We start from the raw sequence: 26274 nt of genomic DNA on the forward strand, positions 1-26274 counted from the left end.
GTCATTGGAATCTATTACTTGTTCTCAGGTAACGTGTTTTGGCTGAGCGCAAAGATAAGTTAATGATTAATGTAACCACGTACATTCTGTATATTGACTGATCGCTTGCCTTTATTTCCTATAATGTATAAACTTATTGTATGTTATACTTTTATAATGGTCATTATCGATTATTAAAACTGATACTCAAAAGAGAGGCTGTGTTTCGTATTTTCACTGAAATTGAAAGGAGGCAGTTGTTATCGGCTCCGTTTTGTTATAAACATCCATACAGTGAAGATGACGCTCATCTTATGCAGCACGACGCCTCAACATGTCTGCTGTCTAAGTTGCTAATATTAAAATGAAAATAGGCAGTTCCTTAAATCATGTTTACATTTTATTGTTGATAAAGTGAAACAACGAAGCCAGGGTGATGTGAATGAAGTTATAAAGTACACTGTTCCCTTTGAAGATTTACCCGTGTCCTCGGTATAGTCTGCTTTTCCATATCAAACTGAGAAGAAGAGACTGCAGCCTTGATCAAACTTGCGAAGTCTGAACTTACAAGGAGAGGATGCAGGACTGAACTGTGCGTGTTAGGCTACTTAATATTCAGGAAAAGCCCCAATCAGAGAGGCGAACATCTGCAGCCCCGCCTCCGTTTTCAGATGTCTCCGTTTTTTATTATCCACACTGAGACATTATCCACACATTTCGAAACGCTCCGTTTTCGGCGCTCGAGAGCTCTTTTCATCCCCGCTTCTAGCAGCACACTCCATTTCCGCATTACTGGATCTGTAGCGACAACAGACCGCAAGGGATGATGGTCAAGCATGGGCTGATGGGTATTGTAGTTTTCGCTACCTCCCGTTCGCTTCATTCGCCTAAGCAAATTTTCTCAGAAGACCTATAGTTTTACCGAGTCATGCGACTTCGGTAATATCGAAAAAAATTAATATTGCGGTATGACGGTATTTACAATACCGTTACATCCCTAGTAATTAGCATTGATCTATTTCATTTTATTTGTCATATTTATTACACAATATAAACTTTTTAATTCAATAGTTACAGACGTGAGACATTATCAAAGCTGCGTGATGTCTTAAATATGTTGCTCAAATTAAAAAGGTAGTGATGTTATGAAAAAATTAAGGTAATTATTTATTCTACAAAACCCAATCCTTCTGCAGTATGCCTATGTTTAAGGCCCGTGCACACCGTAATGTATTTTTCCTAGGGTTTTCCATCAACATTTAACATCTCGTCTCAGAGAGTCAAATTTGATCGTGCACACCAACGCGCAAAACGGCTGGCGCAAAAGCATCATTTTAAAAAACGCCTCATGCTCGTTTTTTTTTTTTTTTTTGACGTGCCGCATCAAAACCTTCTCCACCAATTAGATCGGCACTTTTGTTCACGTGCACGGAGCTACTGAGGTTACAGTAAACAGCACTTGGAGGCGCTCAAGCGCAAAACTGTCAATGCGAGCGCACATTGAAGAAGATGCCCAGAGCCGATATGAACGTGAAGTTGCTTATTGCACTGGTGAACAATAATCAGTAATTGTTCGAGTCACCAGTAACTTTAACAACAAGCGTGTGAACTTCCTCTCCTCCTCTTCTTCTGTGTTATAAGCTGGTGTCAGAAGCTTAGAGTTGTATAGAACCATCTAACATCAAGGAGTGATTTTGCATACTCTTCTGCTTGACGCCAATGAAAACTGCCTGGGTTTGAATATGGAAAAACGTCTCGTAAAACGCTGACGATATACGCAAACGAAAAGCGACCTGGTGTGTAGAAGCCTTTTAATTAAAACATGGAACCTTTAACCACTTTTTTAAAGCATGAAATGTGGTTGGATGAAAATGAAATTTACTATTGGCACAATCCTCATATTTCATGGATAAACAAAGAAATTTCCTTAAAAATTCTACAAGGGCATATCATGACAATAAAATATAGACCTTAATGAGCAAATTTAGATTGGTTTTGTTATTTTGGTAAAAAGTTATTGTTTTTATGATAAGGTTGACATTTTTATGGAATTGTCATATACATATTTTTATGTGTGTCATTATTTATAGCAATAATTATTACGTTCTCTTTACATCCTAAATATCTGATATTTTCCTCCTACAGAGTGAGAAATGGCAGAGGAACGCAGACAGAAGCTGTGTTCTGTGATCCTGCCCACTGATTCCATGAAGGCAATGGCTGAGTCGGTGGGTATAGGCTCACTGCAGGAAGACAGCTGTCTGACCCTCAGTGAAGAAGTTAGCTACAGGATCAAAGAGATTGCACAGGTATTTACAATAGCAATTTTGTCTGATGAATGTAACAGTGTAAGCATAACTTCATTTTCATAACGCATTTAACCCTTAAAGTGTCCCTATTAGGGTTTTTTTAATCACCTTTTATTTGGTGTGTAACACAGCTCTGCATGGCTTTTACTGTTTTTTTTTTTCTTGAAAACTCTTTATAGGCTATTAACATATCACATCTAAAACCATGTGGAAAACGCAACACGTTCCGCTTACTTTACTGAGCTAAATACTTTCCCCTGCCTTTTGTGATTGCTATGGCTCAAATTAGCTGTTCCTACACACACTTGGAAAACACTGCTTTCGCTTTTATGCAAAAGCATCGCTTTTAGTGGTTTGAGCTAAGGATGCACCAATACCATTTTTTTTAGCCAATCCTATCCCAATCCCGAAATTCTGAGTATCGACCGATACAGATCCAATCTTACAAAAAACATAATGCTTTCTGTAAACTAGGCTACATTATTTGGGCATTCCTTAATTAATAATTAACATGGATCTTTAAATAATTAACATTGCATGTTCTCCCTGCGTTTGGGTTTTCTCCAGGTGCTCTTTCCCCTACAGTCCAAAGACATGCGGTACAGGTGAATTAAGTTGGCTAAATTGTCCGTAGTGTATTAGTGTGTATGAATGTTTCCCAGGGATGGGTTGTAGGGTTGGGTATCGTTTGGGTTTTTTTTCGATACTTTTAAAACGATACCGGTGCCACAAAATTATGGTGGATGACTCTAGAAAAATATTTTATTTGACAAACTATTTTAAAAAATTGCCTTTGATCATTTGTTGGTTAGCATGAATTTAAGATTTGTATTATGAAATTACATTAGCTTACTATTAACCTGTGGGGAGCGGGCAGGGGCCATGTACTTTTAGGAGCACATTTTAACATATATATCACAAAATACTTAAAACATTATTCGAAGTCATTTGTTTTCATGCATCACTCTAAAGTCGTCATAAACAAGATAATTAAATAACTTTAATAAATAAAATAAATAACTCATTTATTTGACAAGTAACGTTACACAGGTGTAGGAGAACACATTTCTACCATTCAAGTACATCAAATCACATTGTTGCACCTGTAAACTTTAAAGGCCTACAGTTGAAGTCAATTTATTTTGCCCTCCCATTCATTTAAAATAATATTTCTGAAAATTTTCACAGTGTTTCCTAAAAAATAATTATTCTGGAGTCGTAATAAGTCATATTTCTTATTGTTTATTTTGTGAATAAATCAATTTTTAATTTAAATAAAAATAAGGTCAGTATTATTAGCCTACTTAGGAAATATTTACTGTATATTTTTAATTTACACAACAAATCAGTTACAAAATAATTTGACTAATTTTTTCAACTTTCGTAGTTAACTGATTAAGTCTAAATTACACTTTAATCTAAATAAAAAAAAAAAAACTATAAAATACTTAAAGGGACTTTGTCTGAATACAACAGTCTTGCAAAATATCTAGTAAAATGTTATACACTGACTGTCAACATGGGGAAGATAAAACAGTGGATGTTAGAAATTAGTTAGTAAAACTATTATGTTTAATTAAAAATGTGTTGTAAATAAATCCTGTGTTGAAGACGGAAATCAAAAATGAATAAATGTAAATCTAAACGAGTTGAATATGACGTACATGAGCATGACTGAAAACTATATTTGATCAATGTGTTACATCTGTTCTTTCTTTGGTTCTTGCCGACTGTTTGTAAATTCAACACTGCATTTCCTAACGTAAAACTATGTACACTAGATTTCTGATTGATAATGGTCTCTGCATAGCCGAGGACATCCTATATTAACAGTGTTAAAATCGCTATTGAAAACTGAAGTCTAATATCATCAACAGCAGACATTTTGATAGTGTTTCACAACATGAACATGACTGAAGTTTAATCTTTTTATTACCTGTGTCAATTTGGGCGTCAACTTCTGACCAATGCGGGGAACTGATGCACGCAGCACCTTCACAGAGAGAGCAAAGTGCCTCAAAAACAGAGCGAGTGGGCATAAGCGAGTGCCCGAGGGAGCGACTGCGCGTGACACCTAGAGCATGCGAGAGAGGCGATCCTCTTTCTTTTTGAGCCCTCAAATGTGTCTTTAAGTCTGACATATTCCCCCCTTACACGCAGCTTTTGTAAAGCACGTTGCTGTGTCAGAATCCTTGCCTTTTTTCATGCACCCCTTTGATGCTTCACATGTCCTTGCCGTAGCACTAAAATTAGGCACCGAAATTCATACGCTGATTTAATACCGATACATACCGGTTACCAAGGGTTTCGGTACCCAACCCTTATGGGTTGTAGCTGGAAGGGCATCCTCTTATTCAAAGCTTACACTTAACCTACGGCTGCTCGATTATGGGAAAAATCATAATCATGATTATTTTGGTCATAATTGTAATCATAATTATTCAAAACGATTATCAGTTGAAGTCAAAATTATTCTCCCTTCTGTAAATTTATTTTTATATATAATTATTTCCCAATTATTTATTTTACAGTGTTTCCTATAATATTTTTTTCTGGAGAAAGGCTTATTTGTTTTTTTATTTCAGCTAGAATAAAATCAAGTTTAAATATTTGTGAAACCTATTTTATTCGCTCCATTCTATTAGCCCCCTTAGGCAATATATTTTTTTGATTGTCTGCAGAATAAACTACTGTTATACATTGACTTGCCTAATTGCACTAATTAACCCCTTAAATGTCACTTCAAGCTAAATACTAGTATCTTGGATAATATCTAGTCAAATATTATGAGAACTTCGTTATTAGAAATGAGTTATGATGACAAAGAAATTTTCCCTTGTTTGCATTGGTATAGGCTGGGCCTACACATGGATTGTCCAATCAGAGAATGTGTGGGGTTGGATCACACCCCATTCCCTCCTCTAGGAGGCCGGGTTGGCATATTGTGTGTGTGCCGCTTTGATAGGATAGTTGTTAAATTAAGGTATTATAACATGGACTTTTTTATCGTATGGTTTCTTCATATAAACCAATGCATTTAAAACATTCCCAGTTTTTAATTAATACCAAACGTTAAGTATTTCACAAACATTCTGTAGAATTCATTCATAACCAAGGGCTATAACTCAATAACTATCGATAACAGTTAAATGGAGCATGTAACATAGAACTAGAGATGCAATGATTATAGATTTTGGTTGTTTGATTATAATCTGAGAAATAATCACGGTTTTATGGTTATTACGATTATTATGCATTAATTCATTTCAAACCCTACTAGTTTAGAAAATAAGATGAAAACTTTTATTTCACATTGTTATTTATTGCTGCTCAGTAACTAATTAATACAGCACAAAATAATATAAAAAACAAACAATAGTAAGTTTCTCTTTTTGTGCTTAAAAATAAGTGAATGTTTTTGACTTTTAAATAGAAATAATTTTACTCTGTTAATAAATGACAGAATAATAAAAAAAAATGAATAAATAAATAAAAAATCTATTTGTTTTTTTGAAAAACGGCTTGAAATTGCCGGTGCTCCCAACTTCAAAAATTTTGGAGCACCCACCAAATATTAGTGAGTACCACTGCAACTTGTATATTAACAAATTTTTTGTATTTCTAAAAAACATCAATTAGAACTAACAAAAATCAGAAACAACTATATAAGTAATGCTGTGATTATTTATTGATATTTGCACAATAATTCCAAAAGGATTGTCAAATAATTCTAAAATATTAATGATGGTGAAGATGACAGTAGTACTAACAATGAATAACATTTCTCATTATCATTCTGCCTTGAATTAGTTATTAGTTATTATATGAGTTATTTGCTATAAAAAGTTAGAATCAGAATAAATTTTATTGCCAAGTGTGCTTCACACACACACACACACACACACACACACACACACACACACACACACACACACACACACACATCTACTGTTACTTTATGAAAAATAATTCTATGGTTTGCGTAAAAAATAAATGAAGCATGAAGCAAAAAAGCCCCCTGTCATCCCAACGTTCCTTTGTGGAGTTTGCATGTTCTCCCTGCGCTCGCAGGGGTTTCCTCTGGGTGCTCCAGTTGTGTGTGTGTGTGTGTGTGTGGATGTGGATGTGTCTCAGAGATGGGTTGCGGCTGGAAGGGCATCCGCTGCGTAAAAAAACGCTGGATAAGTTGGCAGTTCATTCCGCTGTGGCAACCCCGGATTAATAAAGGGAATAAGCCGACTAGAAAATGAATGAATGAATTAAATTAAAGTGCGGTTAATAGTAAAACCAGTTAATCGTTGCATCCCTAACTGCTATAACCACAACAACAACTACTACTATTACTACTACAACTTGCTCTACAACAGCTACCTGAATGATGACAATGGTAGAAATACTAATAATGATAGTAATGAGATTTCAATTCAATTGTTGTAATGTAGATTGTGTCAAAGCAGCTTAACATAGAAGATTATAGTGTAGGGTATCAACCTACATTAAAAGGTCGATCAGGGATTTATTTGCTCATTTCAAGGAATCAAATCTTAGGATTCAAATCACTGGATTCAACTTAATTGAGTCAGACTAAATCATATTAAAAGATTTACACTTTATCTACCATTTGTCCAGCAAATAGAAGACATTGTATCTTACCAATCTTGCTTATATTATTTCCGTGGCCAACGATAATAACATAACACAGTGTTGGGTTAAATTTTAGCTAGGTAACAAAATCTACAGCTTGAGGCAATGTCTTACAAGCACATTAACACAAACACAGTTCTTACCAAAATTAAAAGAAAGATTTATTGAGCTACACTCTGATACATGAAACTAACTATGTAATAAACAATAATAAACGCACACATACACACAGATGCAGTTCAAAGCATGCAAAATGAGTTGACGACCATCTCAAATTAATTCTAGTACTTATTACTAGATCTTAGAATCACACCTGAGGAACCACAGAAGCAGAGATTTGGCTTATCTTAAAATGCTTAAGGTCAATTTGTACCAGATCAGCAAGAGACAACATTTGTTTGTGGTATTTGCGCTTTTATTAAAATCTTGTTTCCCTCGCTGGGCTGGCCTCAGGGAAACATGGCATTCCTGATTGATTGGTGACTCACTTCAGTGACGTCTTTGGGATTCACTCGCTCATGAGTGGTGGTCGTCCTGGGTTACAGAGGTGACGAACTTTGATGAGAGTTGGTTTGCAGAAGTTCTTGCGGTTTCGGCCACACCGTACCATCGTACTCAGGATCAGTCAGTAACAGACTGCTTGTTAATTTCACTGGTGAAATCTCTTGTAAGTTTGGAATTAACTTACATCAAATGTTGCCAGACAAAAATGGTTTGTACAACTAGTTTTTCATGTACACCAATGTATTGCAAATTTTTACTAGTTTCCGTTTAGTACCAGACACCATACATTTCAAAGACATAGAGGGTTTCATCCGCTCAGGGTTAAGAAAAAACACATTGATTAACTTGGTTTGTAAAATGGTTGCAATTAGGGTTGTAAAGGTATGAATTTTTTACGGTATGATAATCGTCTAAAACAATACCACGGTTTGACGGTTTCGCAGTATACGGTATTAAATAGTAATTCTCATAGCAAAGACCCTGAAAAGAATAACAACACGTTTTCTGACTGAACAAAGGTTTTTCTATGGGGGAAAAAATGCATTTATTTACTGACAATGTATTTGCCCAAAAAGGTCTGGGAATGAACTAAACAGAAAAAAAATGTTACAAAATAATAGAAAAGTGAAGCAAATTTGACTTTTTCCAAATAATATATTTTCAGTTACTATAAACAACACCACTTACAATGAACAAATAAAAAAATAAGAAAATAATAAATAATGTGTCAAAGTCCAAATAAACATGGTGCAAATCCTCAGTAAAAAAATAGATATAAATATTTACTATACTATAAATAGTTACATAACGAAACTAGATTCAATATGGAACATCCTTAGGTTTTATGTGCCAGCATGGATATGGTTGTCTATGGATATGGATATGGTTGTCTGCAATGCAGACAAACAGCTGCACCTTCATTTGCGTCTTTTGAAAACAGCAAGAGCAGCACTTCGTCTTTGCTGTGTCACTGTTTTGTCATGTTTCTGTGCTTCTGTGCTCCTGTGCATGCAAAAGTACTTAGTATGAGAATTATTTCATGCAAAACTCTTTTTTTTGCGTTTTATTTAGCTGCACATAAATGTATGCCTATCTCTCATTCCGTGTTGTTCAAAAAGCTCATTGTTGGTCCACGAACAAAAGCGAAACCTATGCTTATTGGTTATGATATAGCGAGTTTGAACCAATCTGGGCATGGAGGAGGGACAATGCATCAATGTATCATGTCTGGTTTGTCCGGAGACACAGTGACGAGCGTTTCTTTGTCAAATCAGTTATGTGATACAGCACTGGAAAGCTGAGATTCTCTTCTTTAAGCCAATCTTTGAATTGTATGAATCGGATCAGCGGATCAAAAGTTATTAAACATTTAAGAGCAATACTTATTTTTAGCCGCGGGCGGCTGTCTCGGTCTTTAAGGGTTAAAACCGTTGATATGCAATTGTTCATGGTATGATAATCGTGCACGTTCAAATCGTGGTAGACCGTCATACCGGTATATTGTTACAACCCTAGTTGCAATATGAGGAAAACTATGGCATATTATTTAAGGATACATCTGCCTTAGTTGTAACACTTTAAATGATTGTATTTGGTTCATATGCATTAATTCCAGAGATCCTTTGTCTCTACGAAAGTGTGTGTCCAACAAGATGTCCCACATGAGCACATGACCTGGGAGTCATGGAAAAGAGTCTCGTGAGGCAGTTAGTTAGGTTTCCTGTTGAAAATCTTGTAAAGCACTGTTGTCAGGTGATTAAATCATTTACCAGCTTTGGTAAAAGGTCCCCAGAAAAAAGATCTTTCAGATGAGGAACAGTTCTTTGAAATAATATTTGTTTTTATTCTGTCTATTCAGTGTCCTTCAACAAGAATGGTGGTGGTGGGGTTCATAATGTTCACAATGGTATTTTAGTAGTTGTTGGTTTAACCATGGATGAGGTAATGGCTATGTTATTTTCTTTTCAATACTATAAACTATAAAATTAAAGAATACTGTCACTATAACGTAAATAAGAAGTGTAATGGCAAAAATATTTATATATTTTTTTTACACCATTTTGAGTTTTACTTGAGTACATATATATATATATATATATATATATATATATATATATATATATATATATATATATATATATATATATATATATATATATACATATATATATAGATATACAGTTGATGTCAGAATTATTAGCCCCCTGAATTATTAGACCACTTGTTTATTTTTTCCCCATTTTCTGTTTAACAAAGAGAAGATTTTTTCAACACATGTCTAAACATAATTGTTTTAATAACTCATTTCTAATAACAGTTTTATTTTATCTTTTCCACGATGACAGTAAATAATATTTTACTGGATATTTTTCAAGACACTTCTATACAGCTTAAAGTGACATTTTAATGCTTAACTTGGTTAATTAGTTTAACTAGGCAGGTTAGGATAATTTGGCAATTTATCGTATAATGATGGTTTGTTCTGTAAATTATCAAGGTAAAAATTAGCTTAAAGGTAATAAAGCTAATAATTTTGTCCCTAAAATGAACTAAACTGCTTTTATTCTAGCCGAAATAATACACACACATATATATATATATATATATATATATATATATATATATATATGTGTATATATATATATATATATATATATATATATGTGTATATATATATATATATATATATATATATATATATATATATATATATATATATATATATATATATATATGCTGTGTGTGCACCGCATAATATTAGATGCTACTTTTGTGCCTTTATTAGTTTTTTTCTCGCCTATTTACTGGGTTTAAAATCTTAAATTATTCCATCTCCACGTCCTGGTGACAAAGCAGCTGGCGATCTTAATTATATTCAAAATTTTTCAATTTTTTAATCTAGTGTTAGACTGGCCAGGGATAGAACAGGTGAAACAAGACACCACTTCGTATTCACCTCTAATACAAGCTGTACATTGAAGATGTCACAAAAAACTGAGGTAAAAAGAAAAATAAATAAATAATGATAAAATAAATTTGAGAAAAAAAGAAAAAAAACTAACAAAACAAGAGGGGAAATAAAGTACATAAAAACAGAATTATGATGTGGGAAATGCTAATAAAAATTTATACTAAATCATTTTCCCCCCTTATTTATGATATTTAATTACATTTAATATTAGACACAGTTTTTACCCCTTACTGACCCCTCGCCCCCCTCTCCTTATGTTTATGTACTGATGAAGGTGTTGTTGTAGAATGGGTTCAGACAAAGAGGATCTTTACGGAGATGTATTCTGTTTATTTTTTCAAGATGAAATGTGAATGGTATTTCTTGATTTCCAGTTCATGAGGATAGTTTTCTTGGTGATAGAGCCACCAGTAGTAATTGACCATTTATATAATTTATGTCTAATGTGGATATGTCACCAAGTAGGCAGAGGGATAGAGACTGTTGGAATTTGATATTCCATAAAGTTGGAAAGAAAGGATGAAAGGATTAACCGGTTTCACTATTAACTGCGCTATAATTCATCACGGTTAATTAATTGTAAAGGCTTTGCAACACTGTGTTTCTGCACGGAACAAAACTGCTGCAACTAAACTGTGCGCTAGTTTAGTCACTGAGACTAATAACCACGCACAATAGATTAACTATGACTGAGGCTATTAACTTAGGCAAGCTTGTGCACGTTCATTTTTCCACTAGAGCGACGCGCACACGACGCAGCGAGCTCGTGCTTTTCAGGCGCACCTCTTTGGGATGAAAGGAGGCTTTTGTGGCTGAAGTCTGAGTAAGAAACAGTACATGAAAAATACACAGGTTTGCAAACCCGTTTAGAGTTATTATTAATGGCACCAATAAGAGCCATCATGTAGTGAATGCTAATCCACCAGCCAAGATCAACCGAGTGCTTTTGGAAAGAGCACTGAAAGACTCAGAGTGGATCAGCTGTTTAATGGCCTGAATCTTGTAGCATTGCATTTACTGCGCATTCAGCATAATGTAAATGTAAATGTCCGCTGAATGTAAAACCTAACTCTGTACACATCATCGCCAAAGAAGCTCGCCTTCACTAAGTTTAAACTGAAACTGTGGCTCATGAAAACAGTATTGCGCTCGTGGTCATCGCGAGAATCCTGCTCTGCCCTGCTTATATGGGCCAGCTAAAGCCTGGTTTATACTTCAGCGTCAAGTGATCGGCGTGACCCATGGCGCATGCAACACGCATAGCTGTGCATGTATACTTCTGCGCGCTGTTTCTGTTGTTCTGCAATAACACAAAAGCTAGTTGGCAGTGAGGTGTTAATGTTCCTCTGTGTGGAGTTTCTTCGCTGGTGTGTTGTTTTTTCGGAACGCTTAATGTACAAGTGACTCAAACTCGCTCATTTTGAGGCAGGAACCGGTAAATATGCAACAACTTTAACCATGAGGTAAACACAAAAGAAAACTTTCCATCCGGAGCTCCTTCACGGAACTCCACACTTGTAAAAAATCAGGTCCATTGGGCTTGCGCACTCTCGGTTCGGCCCAGACTCGTCAGCGCTACCAAGCCGACCAATCACAAAGCTTGTGCTACGCGTTGTTGCGATGTGTATACATTTTTTGAGAGGTGCGCATCAGCGACAGCCACGCCGTAGGACTATGCATCAACGTGTAGGCTGCGCCGTAGTATATGTGTGCTCTTGGCGCAAAAGTATAAATCATCCTAAACTCGCCGCCTTTTTTCACACACAGTAATTAAAATCAGTGCATAACGAGGCTGAGCATTTACAATGACCAAACCGAAACCAACACTTTTAAAGAGGTGCAGACTTTTTTATCTTTTCTTTTGTCCATTCTTTCTGTTTAATAAATTGACCAGTATATAAAACAATAGTGCAAAATAAACATTTCTTGCTGGAATGCTTTATGTTTTAATGCAAACCATAGATTTATTTTTCACAAAGTAACAGTTGGACATTTTATAGCTGATAACTCACACATATAAGGCAGAATGATAATGAGAAATGTTATTCATTGATAGTATTATTGTCATCATTGACATCATTAATATTTTATAATTATTAGACATTCATTTTGAAATTAGTGCGCAAATATCAATAAGTCATCACAGAATTAGTTAGATAGTTGTTTCTGGTTTTTGTTTGTCCTAATTGATGTTGTTTTCAAAAACAATAAATCCGTTAATATACAAGTTTCAGTGGTGCTCATTCATTTTTGGTGGGCACTCCTTTTCTGGTGCTCCTAACTTTTTGAAGTTGGGAGCACCGGCAGTTTCAAGCCCTGGATTAGACAAATATTTTTTTTTTAATTTAATATTGTTTTTATTTATTTATTATTCTGTTTGTATTTGTTATATTGTCATATTTACATATAAAATGATTTCTGTTTAAAATGTTAAAAACATTTACTTATTTTTAAGCACAAAGAGAAATTTACTTTTGTTTGTTTTTATATTATTTTGTGCTGTATTAATTAGTTACTGAGCAGCAATAAATAACACTGTAAAATAAAAGTTTTAATCTTATTTTCTAATCTAGTGGCGTTTGAAATTAATGAATGCATAATAATCATAACCGTAAAACTGTGATTATTTCTCAGACTATAATCTTACAAACAAAATTTAAAATCGTTGCATCCGTATTGGAGAGTTAGTCAGTAACCTTTTCCCAAAATGCTTTAACTGAATTACGATGCCATAAGGTTTGAAGATAAGTGTCTAGGGTGTTTTGTGTGCGATGTGAACATGTCTCTTAGGTAAAACCCATTTTAAATAATTTCTGCCCAGATGGGATCCGTGAAACACTTTATGCTGTATAAGTTAGCATTTTTAGTCATGGAGTACATGGAGTATATGTTATTGCAAATTCAAAACCAGAAAGCAGCATTGGGAGTTATGAATAAGTCTCATTCTCATTTAGTGGTTGGTAGTACTATGCGCATATCTGATTTTGATATCAATTTGTAGGGGTGTCAAAGTTAATCGTTTCTTTGGTGCACTGCGATGCAGACGCGGACAATTTGGTATCGGTTCAGTAATAATCATAACCGGTTATTACTGACGTCATTTACCTCATATGCGCTCTGTCGCGAGGGAGGCAATTGCGAGTATTTACAGCGCTTTAACTTCTTAAAACTCATAAACTGTGCACAATTTCACTGTGTGTGTTTGCTGGATCAGTCTTTCACTGACATATACAACAATAGCCCCTATTTCACTGAGATCGAGAGAATGAAAGTAGCCTACTCCATTTCTCTCTCTCTCTCTCTCTCTCTCTCTCTCTCTCTCTCTCTCTCTCGCTCTCTCTCTCTCTTTCTCTCTCTCTCTCTCTCTGTCTTTCTCACACACACACAGTGGCCCATTTGACCTGCTGGCGTGGTTTTTCTTCTCTTCTCGGCTGTTTTACAGCGTTACTTTTTTTATACAGAAACGAGCGCGTGTCTGCAGAGTTTTCTCCACCGTGTCTATCATACATCAGCTGTGAGATCGCCACTGCCGCCTGCCGCTTATCAGTGTCACTCAACTGTGAAGAGCGCAGCATGCAAGAGCCAATCGCAACCGTTTTTTTTTGAGGGTGTGACCAATCAAAGGGGTGTAAGAGAACTAGACAAGGATCAGAAATTGAGCTGGATAATTATATTTGTTTATATTATTTGCTAAGTGCTTGTTTTGTTTAAAGTTTGTTGTAAAAAAAAATAAATGAGTGAAAAGAGAGGAGAAGAACCCAGTCCAGGAGACTCGGAACAAGCAGAATTCCTTTATTGAGACGTGTTGGTTAATCTGCAGTCATACAGCGTCTTCAAGATGTCCAATGTGTTTGCAAGAGCCTACTAGAGGTCCGCAGTCTGCAAGTTCTTTCACAAGTCTCTCACAAGTCTCACACAAGTCTGAATTAGTCTGAATTAAGACAAAGATTTCATGGCTATATTGTGTTCTTAGGAGGAGGGGATATAGCTAAACAAAGTATGCAAATTAAGAGTTGTGGTCGGCAGGGTAAACTGCTTTTTCAGGCCTAATCTCATCTTGTTCTGGAGACAGAAACCGCCTGACCATTTGATCGAAAAGAGAAAACAATAGACACCCCATGCTGTGAAACTGACAATTTGCATTACTTTGGCTTAGCCTGTAATCAGAAAGATAAAGGTTAAATGTCCCTCCTAGCTAGGATGTTAATGAAATTATATAATTAAAAACCAGAGAATATAACTTTTCAGTTATACGTAGATTATTGTTCATTTGGAATTAGTTGATAGAAATTTATATTTCCACAGTTCCCCCTTTGAGAGTTATTTAAAAACTCTCACAAAAAAAATATAAATTTGTAAGCTTTCCTAAAACCATTCAATGGCTTCTGTTTGATAACAGAAGCCCCGTCTTCTAGTCATGTAACTTGAAAAAAGTTACAGGCACATTTAACTTATTCTGTGTCATTTCAATATCTACGTAGATGTAAGTGTAGATTTCTAAAACTGTTCACACGTTGACAATCAGTTGACAATCACAATGACAATCAGTTGTAATGTCATAAATCCTACATGATGACACAAAAAATCATGTAGTTAAACTGCAGATCTTCTGAAAGTCCATGGCTTGTGAATAGTGTTCAGTCTTTTGTGAGGTGTGTTTCTTGTGGTCCTTCTCCAGCACAGAGTTGATCTGATGACTTCCTGTCATTCCTGGATCTCCGTAGTGATGCTCTGGTTTAGAGTGTTTCTTGAGAAGATGCAGTGTTTGTGTTTACCTGCACACAAGAAAACAAGGAAACAGCAGACCAGCAGTATTCATACATAGACTTGTATGATCTTACAGTTCATGTGTCTAGTTATTCAGGTGATCGTATAGTGGTTGTGTTTTTTCTGTCTCCTAATCTTAAAGTTATGACACCTATAAAACAGTGAGGTGAGGATAAATGGGGAAAAAGGGAGTCTTCACCACAGGGTGCGGCCCCTGAAGCCTGTTGCTTTCAGTTCTGCCCTGGGCTCCTCACTGGTTTGTGTGTCCTGTTCTGTCCCTGAGTGTGGTGGGCAAACTTTTAAAATGTGAGACACAAACTATCATTCAATAAATATCAGTCCTATCAGACATCATAACATTGAATGGGTAGTGATTGAAAATGTGTTAAACACATTTAAGGCTGTAAGTGGACTTAAGCAGAGTTCCCCAATAAAAAGGAAGAAGTTTCCTTTGTGTCTTTTTACAAAGAGTCTTTCATCTTAATTGTAAATGAACTGGGACATTAAGCACTCACAGCCAAAAAATGGTTAGCATCTTTGTGGACAGCTCAATGGATTTAGTGATGAGGGGAGGGGTATGTTGAGGGCATTTAGCAAACTGTTCAGAAGTTGATTTACCCTGTTCATCTCTTTAAAATTCTTTTTATTCTTTCTACACTCCCTCATCCAATGTCCTTTTTTACCACAGTAATGACAACAGATATTTTTCCTAAGACATTTGTGATTTGATGTCTTTTCTGTGTTGACCTTAGTGGCGGCTGCTTCAAATCTGACTCTGTCTTTGATGTGACAGTGCACTATTCCTGCTGCCGCCTGTTTTTATCATTAATCAAATGTAACAGAAATTAGCTCATTTTATGAATATTAATAATCAACAATAACGGTTTATTCTTCATTATTAATATTCCGGCTTAAGCTTCAGTCAGTTTGGTCAAACAAACATATGATTGTATATGATCATGCACGCTCGACCGAGCGGACTCCCAGATTATGAATATCAATTATCAACAATAACGAATTATTATTAATCATTAATATTCCAGATCAATTTATTGTTAATTTGACCAAACAAACACAATCAGAGCCGCCGCTCTTCTGAGCGGACACGGAAATGATCTATTCATTTAGAAAAAGGGAGGTCTTAGACTTCATGATCTCCCTAGTAATAAAATCAACTGAGGGCAGTTCAAAATTAGAGAGAATACTTATTATTTGTTAGGAGGATATTTGTTAGGTGCAATATTCAAAATCAACAGGATAAATATTGTATAATAAAAACTCAGCCATACATTTTTTGAAACGTATTCAGAGAACACATAAACACTATCATCATATATAATAAGTGTGTGTGTTATGTGTTTATTATCAGATTCCTAGAACTGTATTGGAGAGGTGTTATATCCAAATCATATGCATTATACGTTTGTAGAAGTTATACATTAAAAATACCCTTAAATATAATTTTTTATTACTGCTTCAGTGAACATGAACAAGTACATTAAAATCCATTAATTTCCCCAAGTTGTATTTTTTTTCAAAGTGTGCTTTAACTGCTTTAAAAATAAGTTTAATCTTTGTAGACTAGAAATATATGTACTCTATATCATTTATTTAAAAAATGTGGGCAATACAATATAGATTAAATTTATTTAACAAATATTATATTAATATTAGTTTTAAATCAACTATGGGGTGCGGCTATAGGGGGCCTCTGAATTATTAATCCGGGCCTGGTGATGGGAAATTCATATTTTTACCGCGAATGTTAGGACTCAATATGATGTAGTCAGCAATAGTAATTTCAGTCAGTTAAAACATCACCATGATCTGAAAAATGTCTTACAGTACAGTTTTACTAACTGTAAACCCAACTGAATTGTGCTTCACTTATTTAAACTCCATTACGATTGTCTGTTTTGAAATAAACTTACGTTTTTCACCAGATTCTCTCAATAAAGCCCTCGGTTCACCTGCGCTGCAGTTGTTACAAGATCAGTTCAGTCACACAGCAGGCTGTACTGTTTGTGTCTGGTTCACTGAATCGCACATGCACAGTGTTATTGGTTCACCGCTTCTCAATGTAACGTTGCTGTTCTGATAACTGAATGAGAGTGTATATTGGATTATTTAGAGTCAGAGGGGGGTATTAGGCTTGTTATAAAGTAAGAAGTGGGCGGAGAAGTGTTAACTGGAGACGCAAATCGTTTCAAATGATTCAGTTCGATTTGGTGAACAAGTTCAACCGGTTCACTCAGAAAATCCAGATAAAGAGATTCGTTCACGATCGCGTTACAGAAATAAAACCCATTATTGGGCACAAATTTGTTAAAGTAATAGTTTTAAGTATCTGTATTTAATGCTGTCACTGTGCAGCTGTAATGTCCACACGTTGTTTTTGTCGCTGGAGCAACAGCGAGGATGACGTGAGAAGAACCGGCTTGATCTGGCCAATGGCAGCAGGAGACTCTGAGGTGCGAAAGTGTCAAACACAAACACCTGCGCACGGATTATATTTACTTCTAAAAGGCATACAGTAAGATTATGTATTACATACATTTACAAATACAAAAACGAAGAAGGTTTTTGCTACAATTTTAGTTCGTTTTAGTTAGTTTTGTATGTACACAATACAGTTTCAGTTAGTTCTAGTTTTTGAAAAAACTCGTTTTTATTTTTATTTCAGTTAACGACAATTATTTAACATTTTAGTTTTCGTTTTTTTCGTTAGTTTTTGTTAACTATAATAACCTTGCACTCCGCGTCTCATCAGTCCCAGCCTCCGTTGCCTTAGTCACAGGTGTGCTATTCTCAGTCTCACTACTGTCCTGTTCTGTATCTTTATCACCCTTCTCTTGGCAATTACGGATGACATGTCCATTTTATTCCGCAACAGTAACACTTAATTGTTGCATCAGATGACGCAAAAATCGTGTAATCGAAACCATATACTTTCAGCTTAAATGTCAAATTTAAATCCTCGTCGGTATTCTTTAGGATCATGAAAACATGTCTCTTAAAGGACACAAGATGTTTAACTAAAGGAGACTTGCATCCTAGAGGTATTTTTTAGCAGTGGATACAAGTTTCCTATAGTGTGACAATTCCTTTGTGATAAGTTCGTCTTTTACGAAAGGGGGGACATTTAAAACTTATACTTTCTTTGGAGTGCTCAAAGGGAGCACGGCAGTAATGCCTTGTTTCCACTGACTGGTACAGTACGGTACGGTTCGGGTCGGTACGGGTAACCTTTATCAGGCTTGCGTTTCCACTATAAAGGGTACCCTTTTGGTGGGCGTGGTGTAAGAAAGAAAGTTTCAGTCGCATCATTCTCGCTCGAGGAAATGTCTACAGTAAAGCTGCACAGGTAGTTCACATATCATATTAAAAGCACTTCTCACAAAACAGATGCTTTACACACATAAATACTTCTGTATAAATGTTTATTACTTTCTTAAACAGGAGTTGATTATAACTGTAAATCAATGACAGTGCAAAATAGCCTACTGTAACGTCTGTAATTATATAAAATAAATAAATAAATGAACATATATGAACACATACAGACCCTTACAGTCTTCGATATGTTAACAACTACAGAAAAACTACACACATCATACATTTTGTTCTTAATTAGGTTCAAAACAACACAAAGTATAGCCTACAGTCAGTGAAAACCTCTCATCTGTGTCTGCAATCTTCAGCAGCATATGTCATGTTGTCTCTGTTCTGCTCTACTCCATGGCTGTGTGGCTGTTCATCAGGATGATGATATATGAATATGTAATTCCGCTGTAATCTCTCGCTGTGTATTTCAAACATGGTGGGTCCTTTGTTTACATTCTGGCTTGTTGTAAGTGAATGACGTATCCCTTCTGTAAACCAATAGTGCTCAGCTGCTTGTCTAGCTCCGCCTTTTGGTACCCTCTCTTGTGTTTGGGACCCTTTTAAAAGGGTCCCGAAAAAGTGGTACGGTACAGTACGGTACGGTTTGGTTCGGTACGCCTTTTGACAGTGGAAACATCCATAAAAAGGTACCAAACCGAAGCGTACCGTACCACTCAGTAGAAACGGACCATAAGTGAACCTCCGATCACCACGCCATTCTGAACTACCTCATTTCCTTCTCAACATTGTTTAAAAAGATCACAATTGCATTATTTATGCAAGATGCAGACATGATGCACTCATGGCCCACTATCTCTCCTACAGCCAAACACGCATCTTCCACACTTGCATTGGACACTATTTTAACTCCATGTTGCCGTGGTAAACTCTCAAACCGTTTTTTTTTTTTTTTTTTTTGGAAAAGCCACGCTTTCAGCTAAAAAAAAACGCTGGAGCAGGCGTTTCCTCACAAAACTAAATCAACAAACTATACAACTCAAAAAAAGAAAAAAAGGACAAAAACAACAACAAAAAGAAAAGGTTGGAAAGAGAAAATCACACCAGTCACAGTTGACTTTCACTCACTCTCACACTCGCTACACCCACTCCTAACATGCACTCACAGAGAGAGAGAGAGAGAGAGAGAGATGTAAAAGGTGTTAAATACTAAACATTTTTGTGGTTTTAATTGTCTGTTAAATAAGAATAAGAAATCATTCTGATGCTGAGGGCCATTACAGTTTAAAAGAAAGAATTATATTACTTTCGGGAGAAGTAAAATTTAATTAGAGGCATTCCCATGTTTAACTCTGTGCTGTGGAGAAAAGGTGTGTTTCAATCCAGCTACTGCAAGTATGTTGTCAAAGATAATATATGCAATATATATTATTATAAAATTAATAATGTTTTGTTTGGGAGCATTGATACAGTCATAATTTTCTTATGATACAATATATGAACGATAACTCCCTATTTCTGCTGCCCACTGTGACAGATATTTTTCAGCTTGAAACTGGATCAAAAATACATAAAAATGCTGTGTGTGAAATTGAAATTGTGGAACCTTTAACAGTTGGTCAGTTATCAATATTTTTTTTCTTATGTTCCTGCTCTCAGCTGTTTCTACCATTTGCTGATGATAAAAAATAAATAACTGAAGTGACCTTTAATTGATATTTTACACTTTAAAAAACATATTTTTGTTTATTCAATGTATATTTTCAGGGTCGTAATTGTTTTTTCTTTAATTCTGTTTTTATATATTCTTGTGTAAAAGGTTCACATTTATGCAACCGATAGTTAATAAATTGGTTGTTTTTTTTTCCATACTTACTGTTGCTGACATTTGTTCTTAGTTTGATCTAGCCGTTCATACACCCCACTAAACAAAATAGGTAAAAGTAAAGTATTCATGATTTGTGCGGATTATTTTATCGGTATCAATTAGTTCTGAAGGCTGCAATATCGGCATCGTATCGGAAGTTAAAATGTTGTATTGGGACATTCCTAGTCTATTCTTTCTTACATTCCTATGTAGGGGTGTAACGATACACTCAGCTCATGATACGATGTGTATCACGATATAATGTTCACGATTCGATGTGTATCACGATATTTGGAATAAAAATTGAAAATTTAACTGAAATGCAAATTTTACCAAGTAAACTATTTTTTATGGATTTCTTTTGTTTCAACTTTTAACTTTTGTTAAACTGAACCTTCTTTAAGAAAATAAATTAAACAGGCCTGTCTCTGGAAAATAAAACAATTTAAAAACTTCTTAAAAATTATTATTGAAATGACAGAGACAAAATTAAGGAACAATTTAAGTAAAGATGCAAAAAAAATAAGCTTTCTATTCAACTGAATTTAACAGTAAGAGCTTAAGGCTTTGCTTGGTCACTTGCGTTTTATGTGTGTGCAAAAAAAATCCACATTTCCAGGCAATCAGCAGTTCTATAAGATAATTCTAAACTTATGTGTATCTGTCTGAGAGGTTTTTATGGATGGCTGTCTTCATGTTGGGCATGATGAGTTACAGGGTGGCAGTCTTTTCATTACACAGGACAGTCGTGGCTCTTTTCAGCAGTTTAGGCAAGTTTACTATTTTTTCGGCGTCGCTGATGTCGGCGCTATCAAGTGTATCATGTTGACGTGCATTTTTGTGTACCTCTGTACTCAAAAGAGTTCATGCTCGTCGTAACCATAAATCTAAAATGCGATATGATTGTTTACATAATGTGTACGTTTTCGGTTTCATTTCCACTGCTGTTCATACTTCCCACGCGGCTCTTGAACAATCACTCTGTTCCACAAACTGAATGTTGTTTACTACTTTATTACCTGTTCGTCACAACCTGCAGGTTCTGTTCACTGAAGCAGACGCGTGCGTATGGCATTTAAACCTTTGTTCTGACTATCCATAAATATATTTAATTCATATTTAATTAAATTCATTTAGAGATATCTCTAATTAAAATTGTGACTAGTCAAAACACATTTAGAGATATCTGCAAATATTTTTCAATGGAAGTCAATGGAGGAATATGACTAGTCATAATATATTTGCAAATATCTCCAATCTGATTTCGTACTAATACAATTGTAATTGCAGATATCTCTAATTGTCATTCTGACTAGTCGAATTATAATTATGATTAGTCAAAATATAATTAGAGATATCTCTTAATATATTTATGGATAGTGAGAACAAAGGTTTAAATGCTAAAACGGCTTGCCATGCGCGCACGTCAATCATAGTCCCACCTCTGTAGTAACAGCTTACGGTCAGCTCACGTCATGTGTGATTTTGCGGCCGCCAATACATCATTATATGAAGATAAAATGATATTTTAGGGTGAATTGTACCTTATAAATACAGTATGTGACTCTTTCAACACCATTAGGAGGTATCCATGTAGCTTTGCAAAGTATGTAAATCACTGTGAATTCTTTAAAACTTTGGCTTTGTTTGACCCAGTATGCGTGTCAAAAAGCGGACGAGTCTAAAGCAATGACTGTACAACCGAAATGTTGTCAGACGTCTGATTTTGAGAGGATAAGCCATCCTCTATTTCAGCTCCACTAATCTTGGTCTGCTAACATTACTGCTGCTGCAATCTGAACTCACGTGCGACAGCAGGTGGAACGTAGCTCACGTGCAAACAGCTCAACTAATAAGAGAAAACGGACGTCATATCGTAATCAAATCGTCATAACGCCACGATGCATATTGTGACATTTTTGCATCGCAATAAATCGTACAACGATAAAACGTTACACCCCTACTCCTATAATTGGTCACGAGCTCAACAAAAAGGGTCACAGCTGACCCATGATAGACTCGGTAGAGGAAACTCGCTCTACAGACACATGCTCTTGTCTGGATCCACAAGTATTGTATGGTGGCAAATCAATGCCAATAATAATCGAGCGCAGCAGTAATGTTTACGAGCAAGGAGAAGTGAACCGCGAGCAGATTACAGTCCTACACGCAAGGAAACTACAGCTCGCTCACGCACAGGGGATCTTCAAGTGTGCGCTAAACTCATCCAGCGCGATGAAACAAGCCTTGCACGAGCACATCATCATCTGTGCGCATGATCTACGCTCTCGAGAGTGAGGTCATGCCTACATCGCGTGTTCTTCTCTCTGCTCGCACGAGACCTTTGGGATTTTTGTCAGTCCTGGAGAGCGTCTTGGTGTGCTTGAATAACGCTATTGGTTACTCTATCTTTCCAGAAGTTAGCCGGGATTGGACGCAGGTTAAAAGATCACGCCATTAAATATAAAAATATTATATTAAAATATTATTATATTATATTATATTATATTATATTATATTATATTATAAATATTATTATAATAATTTGCAAGGCATAATAACAAGAAACTTTCTCAGATGCTTTATGAGGATTTAATATCGAGTAACTGTCAAATAATAATGAATAATCTTAAAAAAAAAAGAGTAACATTCTTGTAACATGACTTTCTGAACCTTTTTGATTTGTCTACAAGAGCTCTTGTCTAGTTTGTTGAATTTTACTTCTATGTTGATTAAACAACGGCAGGGCTCATTATGACACGTGGGGATGATCTTTCTAGGAAATATTGTCTTCAGATGAGTTTATTTGCTGTTTAGATCTTTCCATATAATGCATATTATATGTGCATATATATATATATATATATATATATATATATATATATATATATATATATATATATATATATATATATATATATATATGCAGGGCTTGAAATTAACCTTTTTGCTTGGTAGCACCGGTGCTCCTAACTTTAAAAATTTAGGCGCATCAGCACTTATAAGCGCCGTTAATACAATTTTTATACAAACATATTTATTGCATTTGAAATCAACACTAATCAAACTAACAAGCAAAAAAATATATATGCAAGGGTGAGTAAAATATGTCTCAATGAAATCCCGTTATCACAAGAAAATAGATTTTTATAACATAACTGAGTAACCAAAAGGTACACGGAGCGCTCACCGGCCCTGCACGCACTGCTGGACATGAATGAATCTGTTAACGATATATCTGTGCTGTTATCACGGGTCGTGTCTAATATTGCACTGATGTTTTTGACATACTGTACCTTATTATATGCATATGTCATGTTAATAGCAATACTTTTCATGAGTAGCGATATTAGTTTCCTCAGTGTAAGCCCGTTTGCGATGGTGTACGTGGTGGTAAATTTTACATATATCTGCCACTTGCATGGCGGACAGCATCTGGCGATTAAATGAAGATTAAACAGAAGCTCTCATGCCAGATTTGGCAAACAGTTACCTGAAAATTCCATCCCACAGACTTTTCATAGCACACTTGAAGCCAACATAAGTCTTTTATCGACTCTTCGAAAAGTGTAGATGGTGGATTAACATTTAGCACATGCTCACTAGTAAGATGTGTCATTATTTGTAACTTAAGATGCCATGGTTTCTAAAAGAAAATCTGTCAGTGTAATCTTCATTCTCATCTACAGCGCTTTACAGTTTTTCGCAGTAGTAGCTCTCTCTGTCATCCCAAGCCAGAAGGCATTGACTGAGTGATTTTAAGCTGATATTTCAGTGCTAGAGTAGTAGTGGGCCAATAAGAAGAGCGCGAAGGCGGGGCAAGCATTTCGGACTTGGCTTTGTCTACTGCACCAAGTTGACATAACAACTGTTTTAAACCATTTCTGAACACTGCGTTTCGTGTTTCACGTGTAGAGATGCGTTCTGGGTGAATGTCTCCCGAATCCGCGCATGTGGTGACCAAATATATTTTGAAGTTGCATAGGTAAAATTTCGTGCACATATGCGACCAAAATGGTCTCAATTTCGAGCCCTGATATGTTTAACAGTGCAAGGAAATTTTCACAGTATGTCTGATAATATTTCTTGTTTTATTTCAGCTAAAATAAAAGCAGTTATAAATTTTTTTAAAACCCATTTTAAGGTCAAAATTATTAGCCCCTTTAAGCTATATTTTATTTTGAGAATCTACAGAACAAGTAGAAGCGTGCGCGTAAAGATCCCCTGTGTGTGCTCAAGCTGTAGTTTCCTCGCATGTAGAACTGTAATCTGCTCGCGGCTCACTTCTTCTCATTCGTAAACATCACCGCTGCGCTCGATTATTATTGGCATTGATTTGCCGCCAAGGTATTGCTGTAGCAGCCGAGAGGAGAGGAAATGTCATGCCAGCAGGTAAAATGGGCTGCAGTGAGAGAGAGAGAAATGAAGTTTACTTTTATTTCTCAATCGCAGTGACAAAGTGGCTTCTGCTGTAAGTGTCAGTGAAAAACTGTTCAGCGAACACACACGCAGTTAAAAATTGTGCCGTTTCGTTTTTAAGTACTTGGAGTGTTGTAAATACTCGCACTCCCCTATTTATGATGGTTATAATTATTACTGAACCTATACCGAATTGTCTGCATCTGCATCTAGGTGAACCGAAGAAACAATTAATTTTGACACCCCTATCATCCAACATTGAAGATCATCATCTTTTTTTTAATAATAGAGTAATGGAGTATGGTTACGTCCAAACAGCTCTTAACAGCCTGGGGGTAACATTGATACCCAAATACATGATATATTTGGTGCACAGAGGGATTGGTAATGTTTGGGATGTCACATCCACATTGGTGGAATCCAATGGAGTGATAGCTGACTCACTCCAGTTGATTGACTATTCAGAAATATTTGAAAAATTATCAATAAGTTTTTTTGTTTCTTGTAATGATGTTTGGGGATTTTATAATTATGATAATATATCATCAACATAAATACTTTTTTTTATGGTTTATGTTTAATGTTCCTTTGATGTAATTGTTTTGACGGTAGGCTGCTGCTAGTGGTTCAATGAATATGGTGAATAATGAGGGAGAGAGTATGCATCCCTGACTAGTTCCCCAGTGTAGAGTGAAGCTGTGTGATGTTAGAGCATTAGTAATGAAGGTGGCTGACAGTGATGTGTAGAGAATATTAATCCTGTTAATAAATGACTCCCCAAAACCAAACCTCACTAATGTGGAAAATGGGAATTTTCAGTTTACTTTGTCAAAGCTTTTTCAGTATTGAGGGTGACAATGATGGTTTTGTATAATGATGAGTAGTACATTAAATGTTTGAGTCTGCATGTATTGTTAGATGCTTGTCTACCTTAAATGAAACCAGTTTGGTCTGGATGAATTATGAATGGTGTGATTTTTATTTATATATTTTTATTCTATGGGAAAGTGCTTTAGTGGTTATTTTAGGGTCTAAATTGATTATATGATAGCTTGTGATATTGGATGATAGCTTGATGGTAATGTTGGATCTTTTTGGGGTTTGAGGTGGAGTGTACTGTAATTGTGGCTGTGTTCATCCTGTCTGGAAGTTTGATTTTTGTTTTGATTCATTTATTAACCAGATGAGAAGTGGTGATAAAATAGTCCAAAAGTGTTTGTAGAATTCAGCCAAGGAACCATCAGGACCTGGTGATTTATTGTTGGACATGAGTTTAAGAGCATTAGAAATTTCTTGTTCTGATGAAGGGGAATCGAGAGTATTTATTTGCTGTTCATTTTGTTAAATATGTAAAAATATATTTAAAGTAAATATTTTGAAAGATTTGATTTATTTTTCTGGCAAGTTGGTGGGTTTCCCTGCTGAGTCCTTAAAAACGGATATTGTTTTTTCTTTATTGTGTTTGATTTGAT

General features: G+C 35.5%; 1 protein-coding gene across 3 annotated transcripts in view; it reads left to right on the top strand.

The window, feature by feature from the left end:
* Positions 1-26274, top strand: part of taf6 (TAF6 RNA polymerase II, TATA box binding protein (TBP)-associated factor) — a 156004-nt gene that overhangs the window by 52511 nt on the left and 77219 nt on the right. For all 3 annotated transcript variants that reach the window (XM_073950191.1, XM_021476094.3, NM_001004557.1), the window contains 1 exon segment: positions 2125-2288. In XM_073950191.1, coding sequence (XP_073806292.1) covers positions 2133-2288 — 156 coding nt within the window. In that variant the 5' untranslated portion in view covers positions 2125-2132.

The sequence above is a fragment of the Danio rerio genome, chromosome 5 (genome assembly GCF_049306965.1).
Source record: "Danio rerio strain Tuebingen ecotype United States chromosome 5, GRCz12tu, whole genome shotgun sequence".
NCBI lineage: Eukaryota > Metazoa > Chordata > Actinopteri > Cypriniformes > Danionidae > Danio > Danio rerio.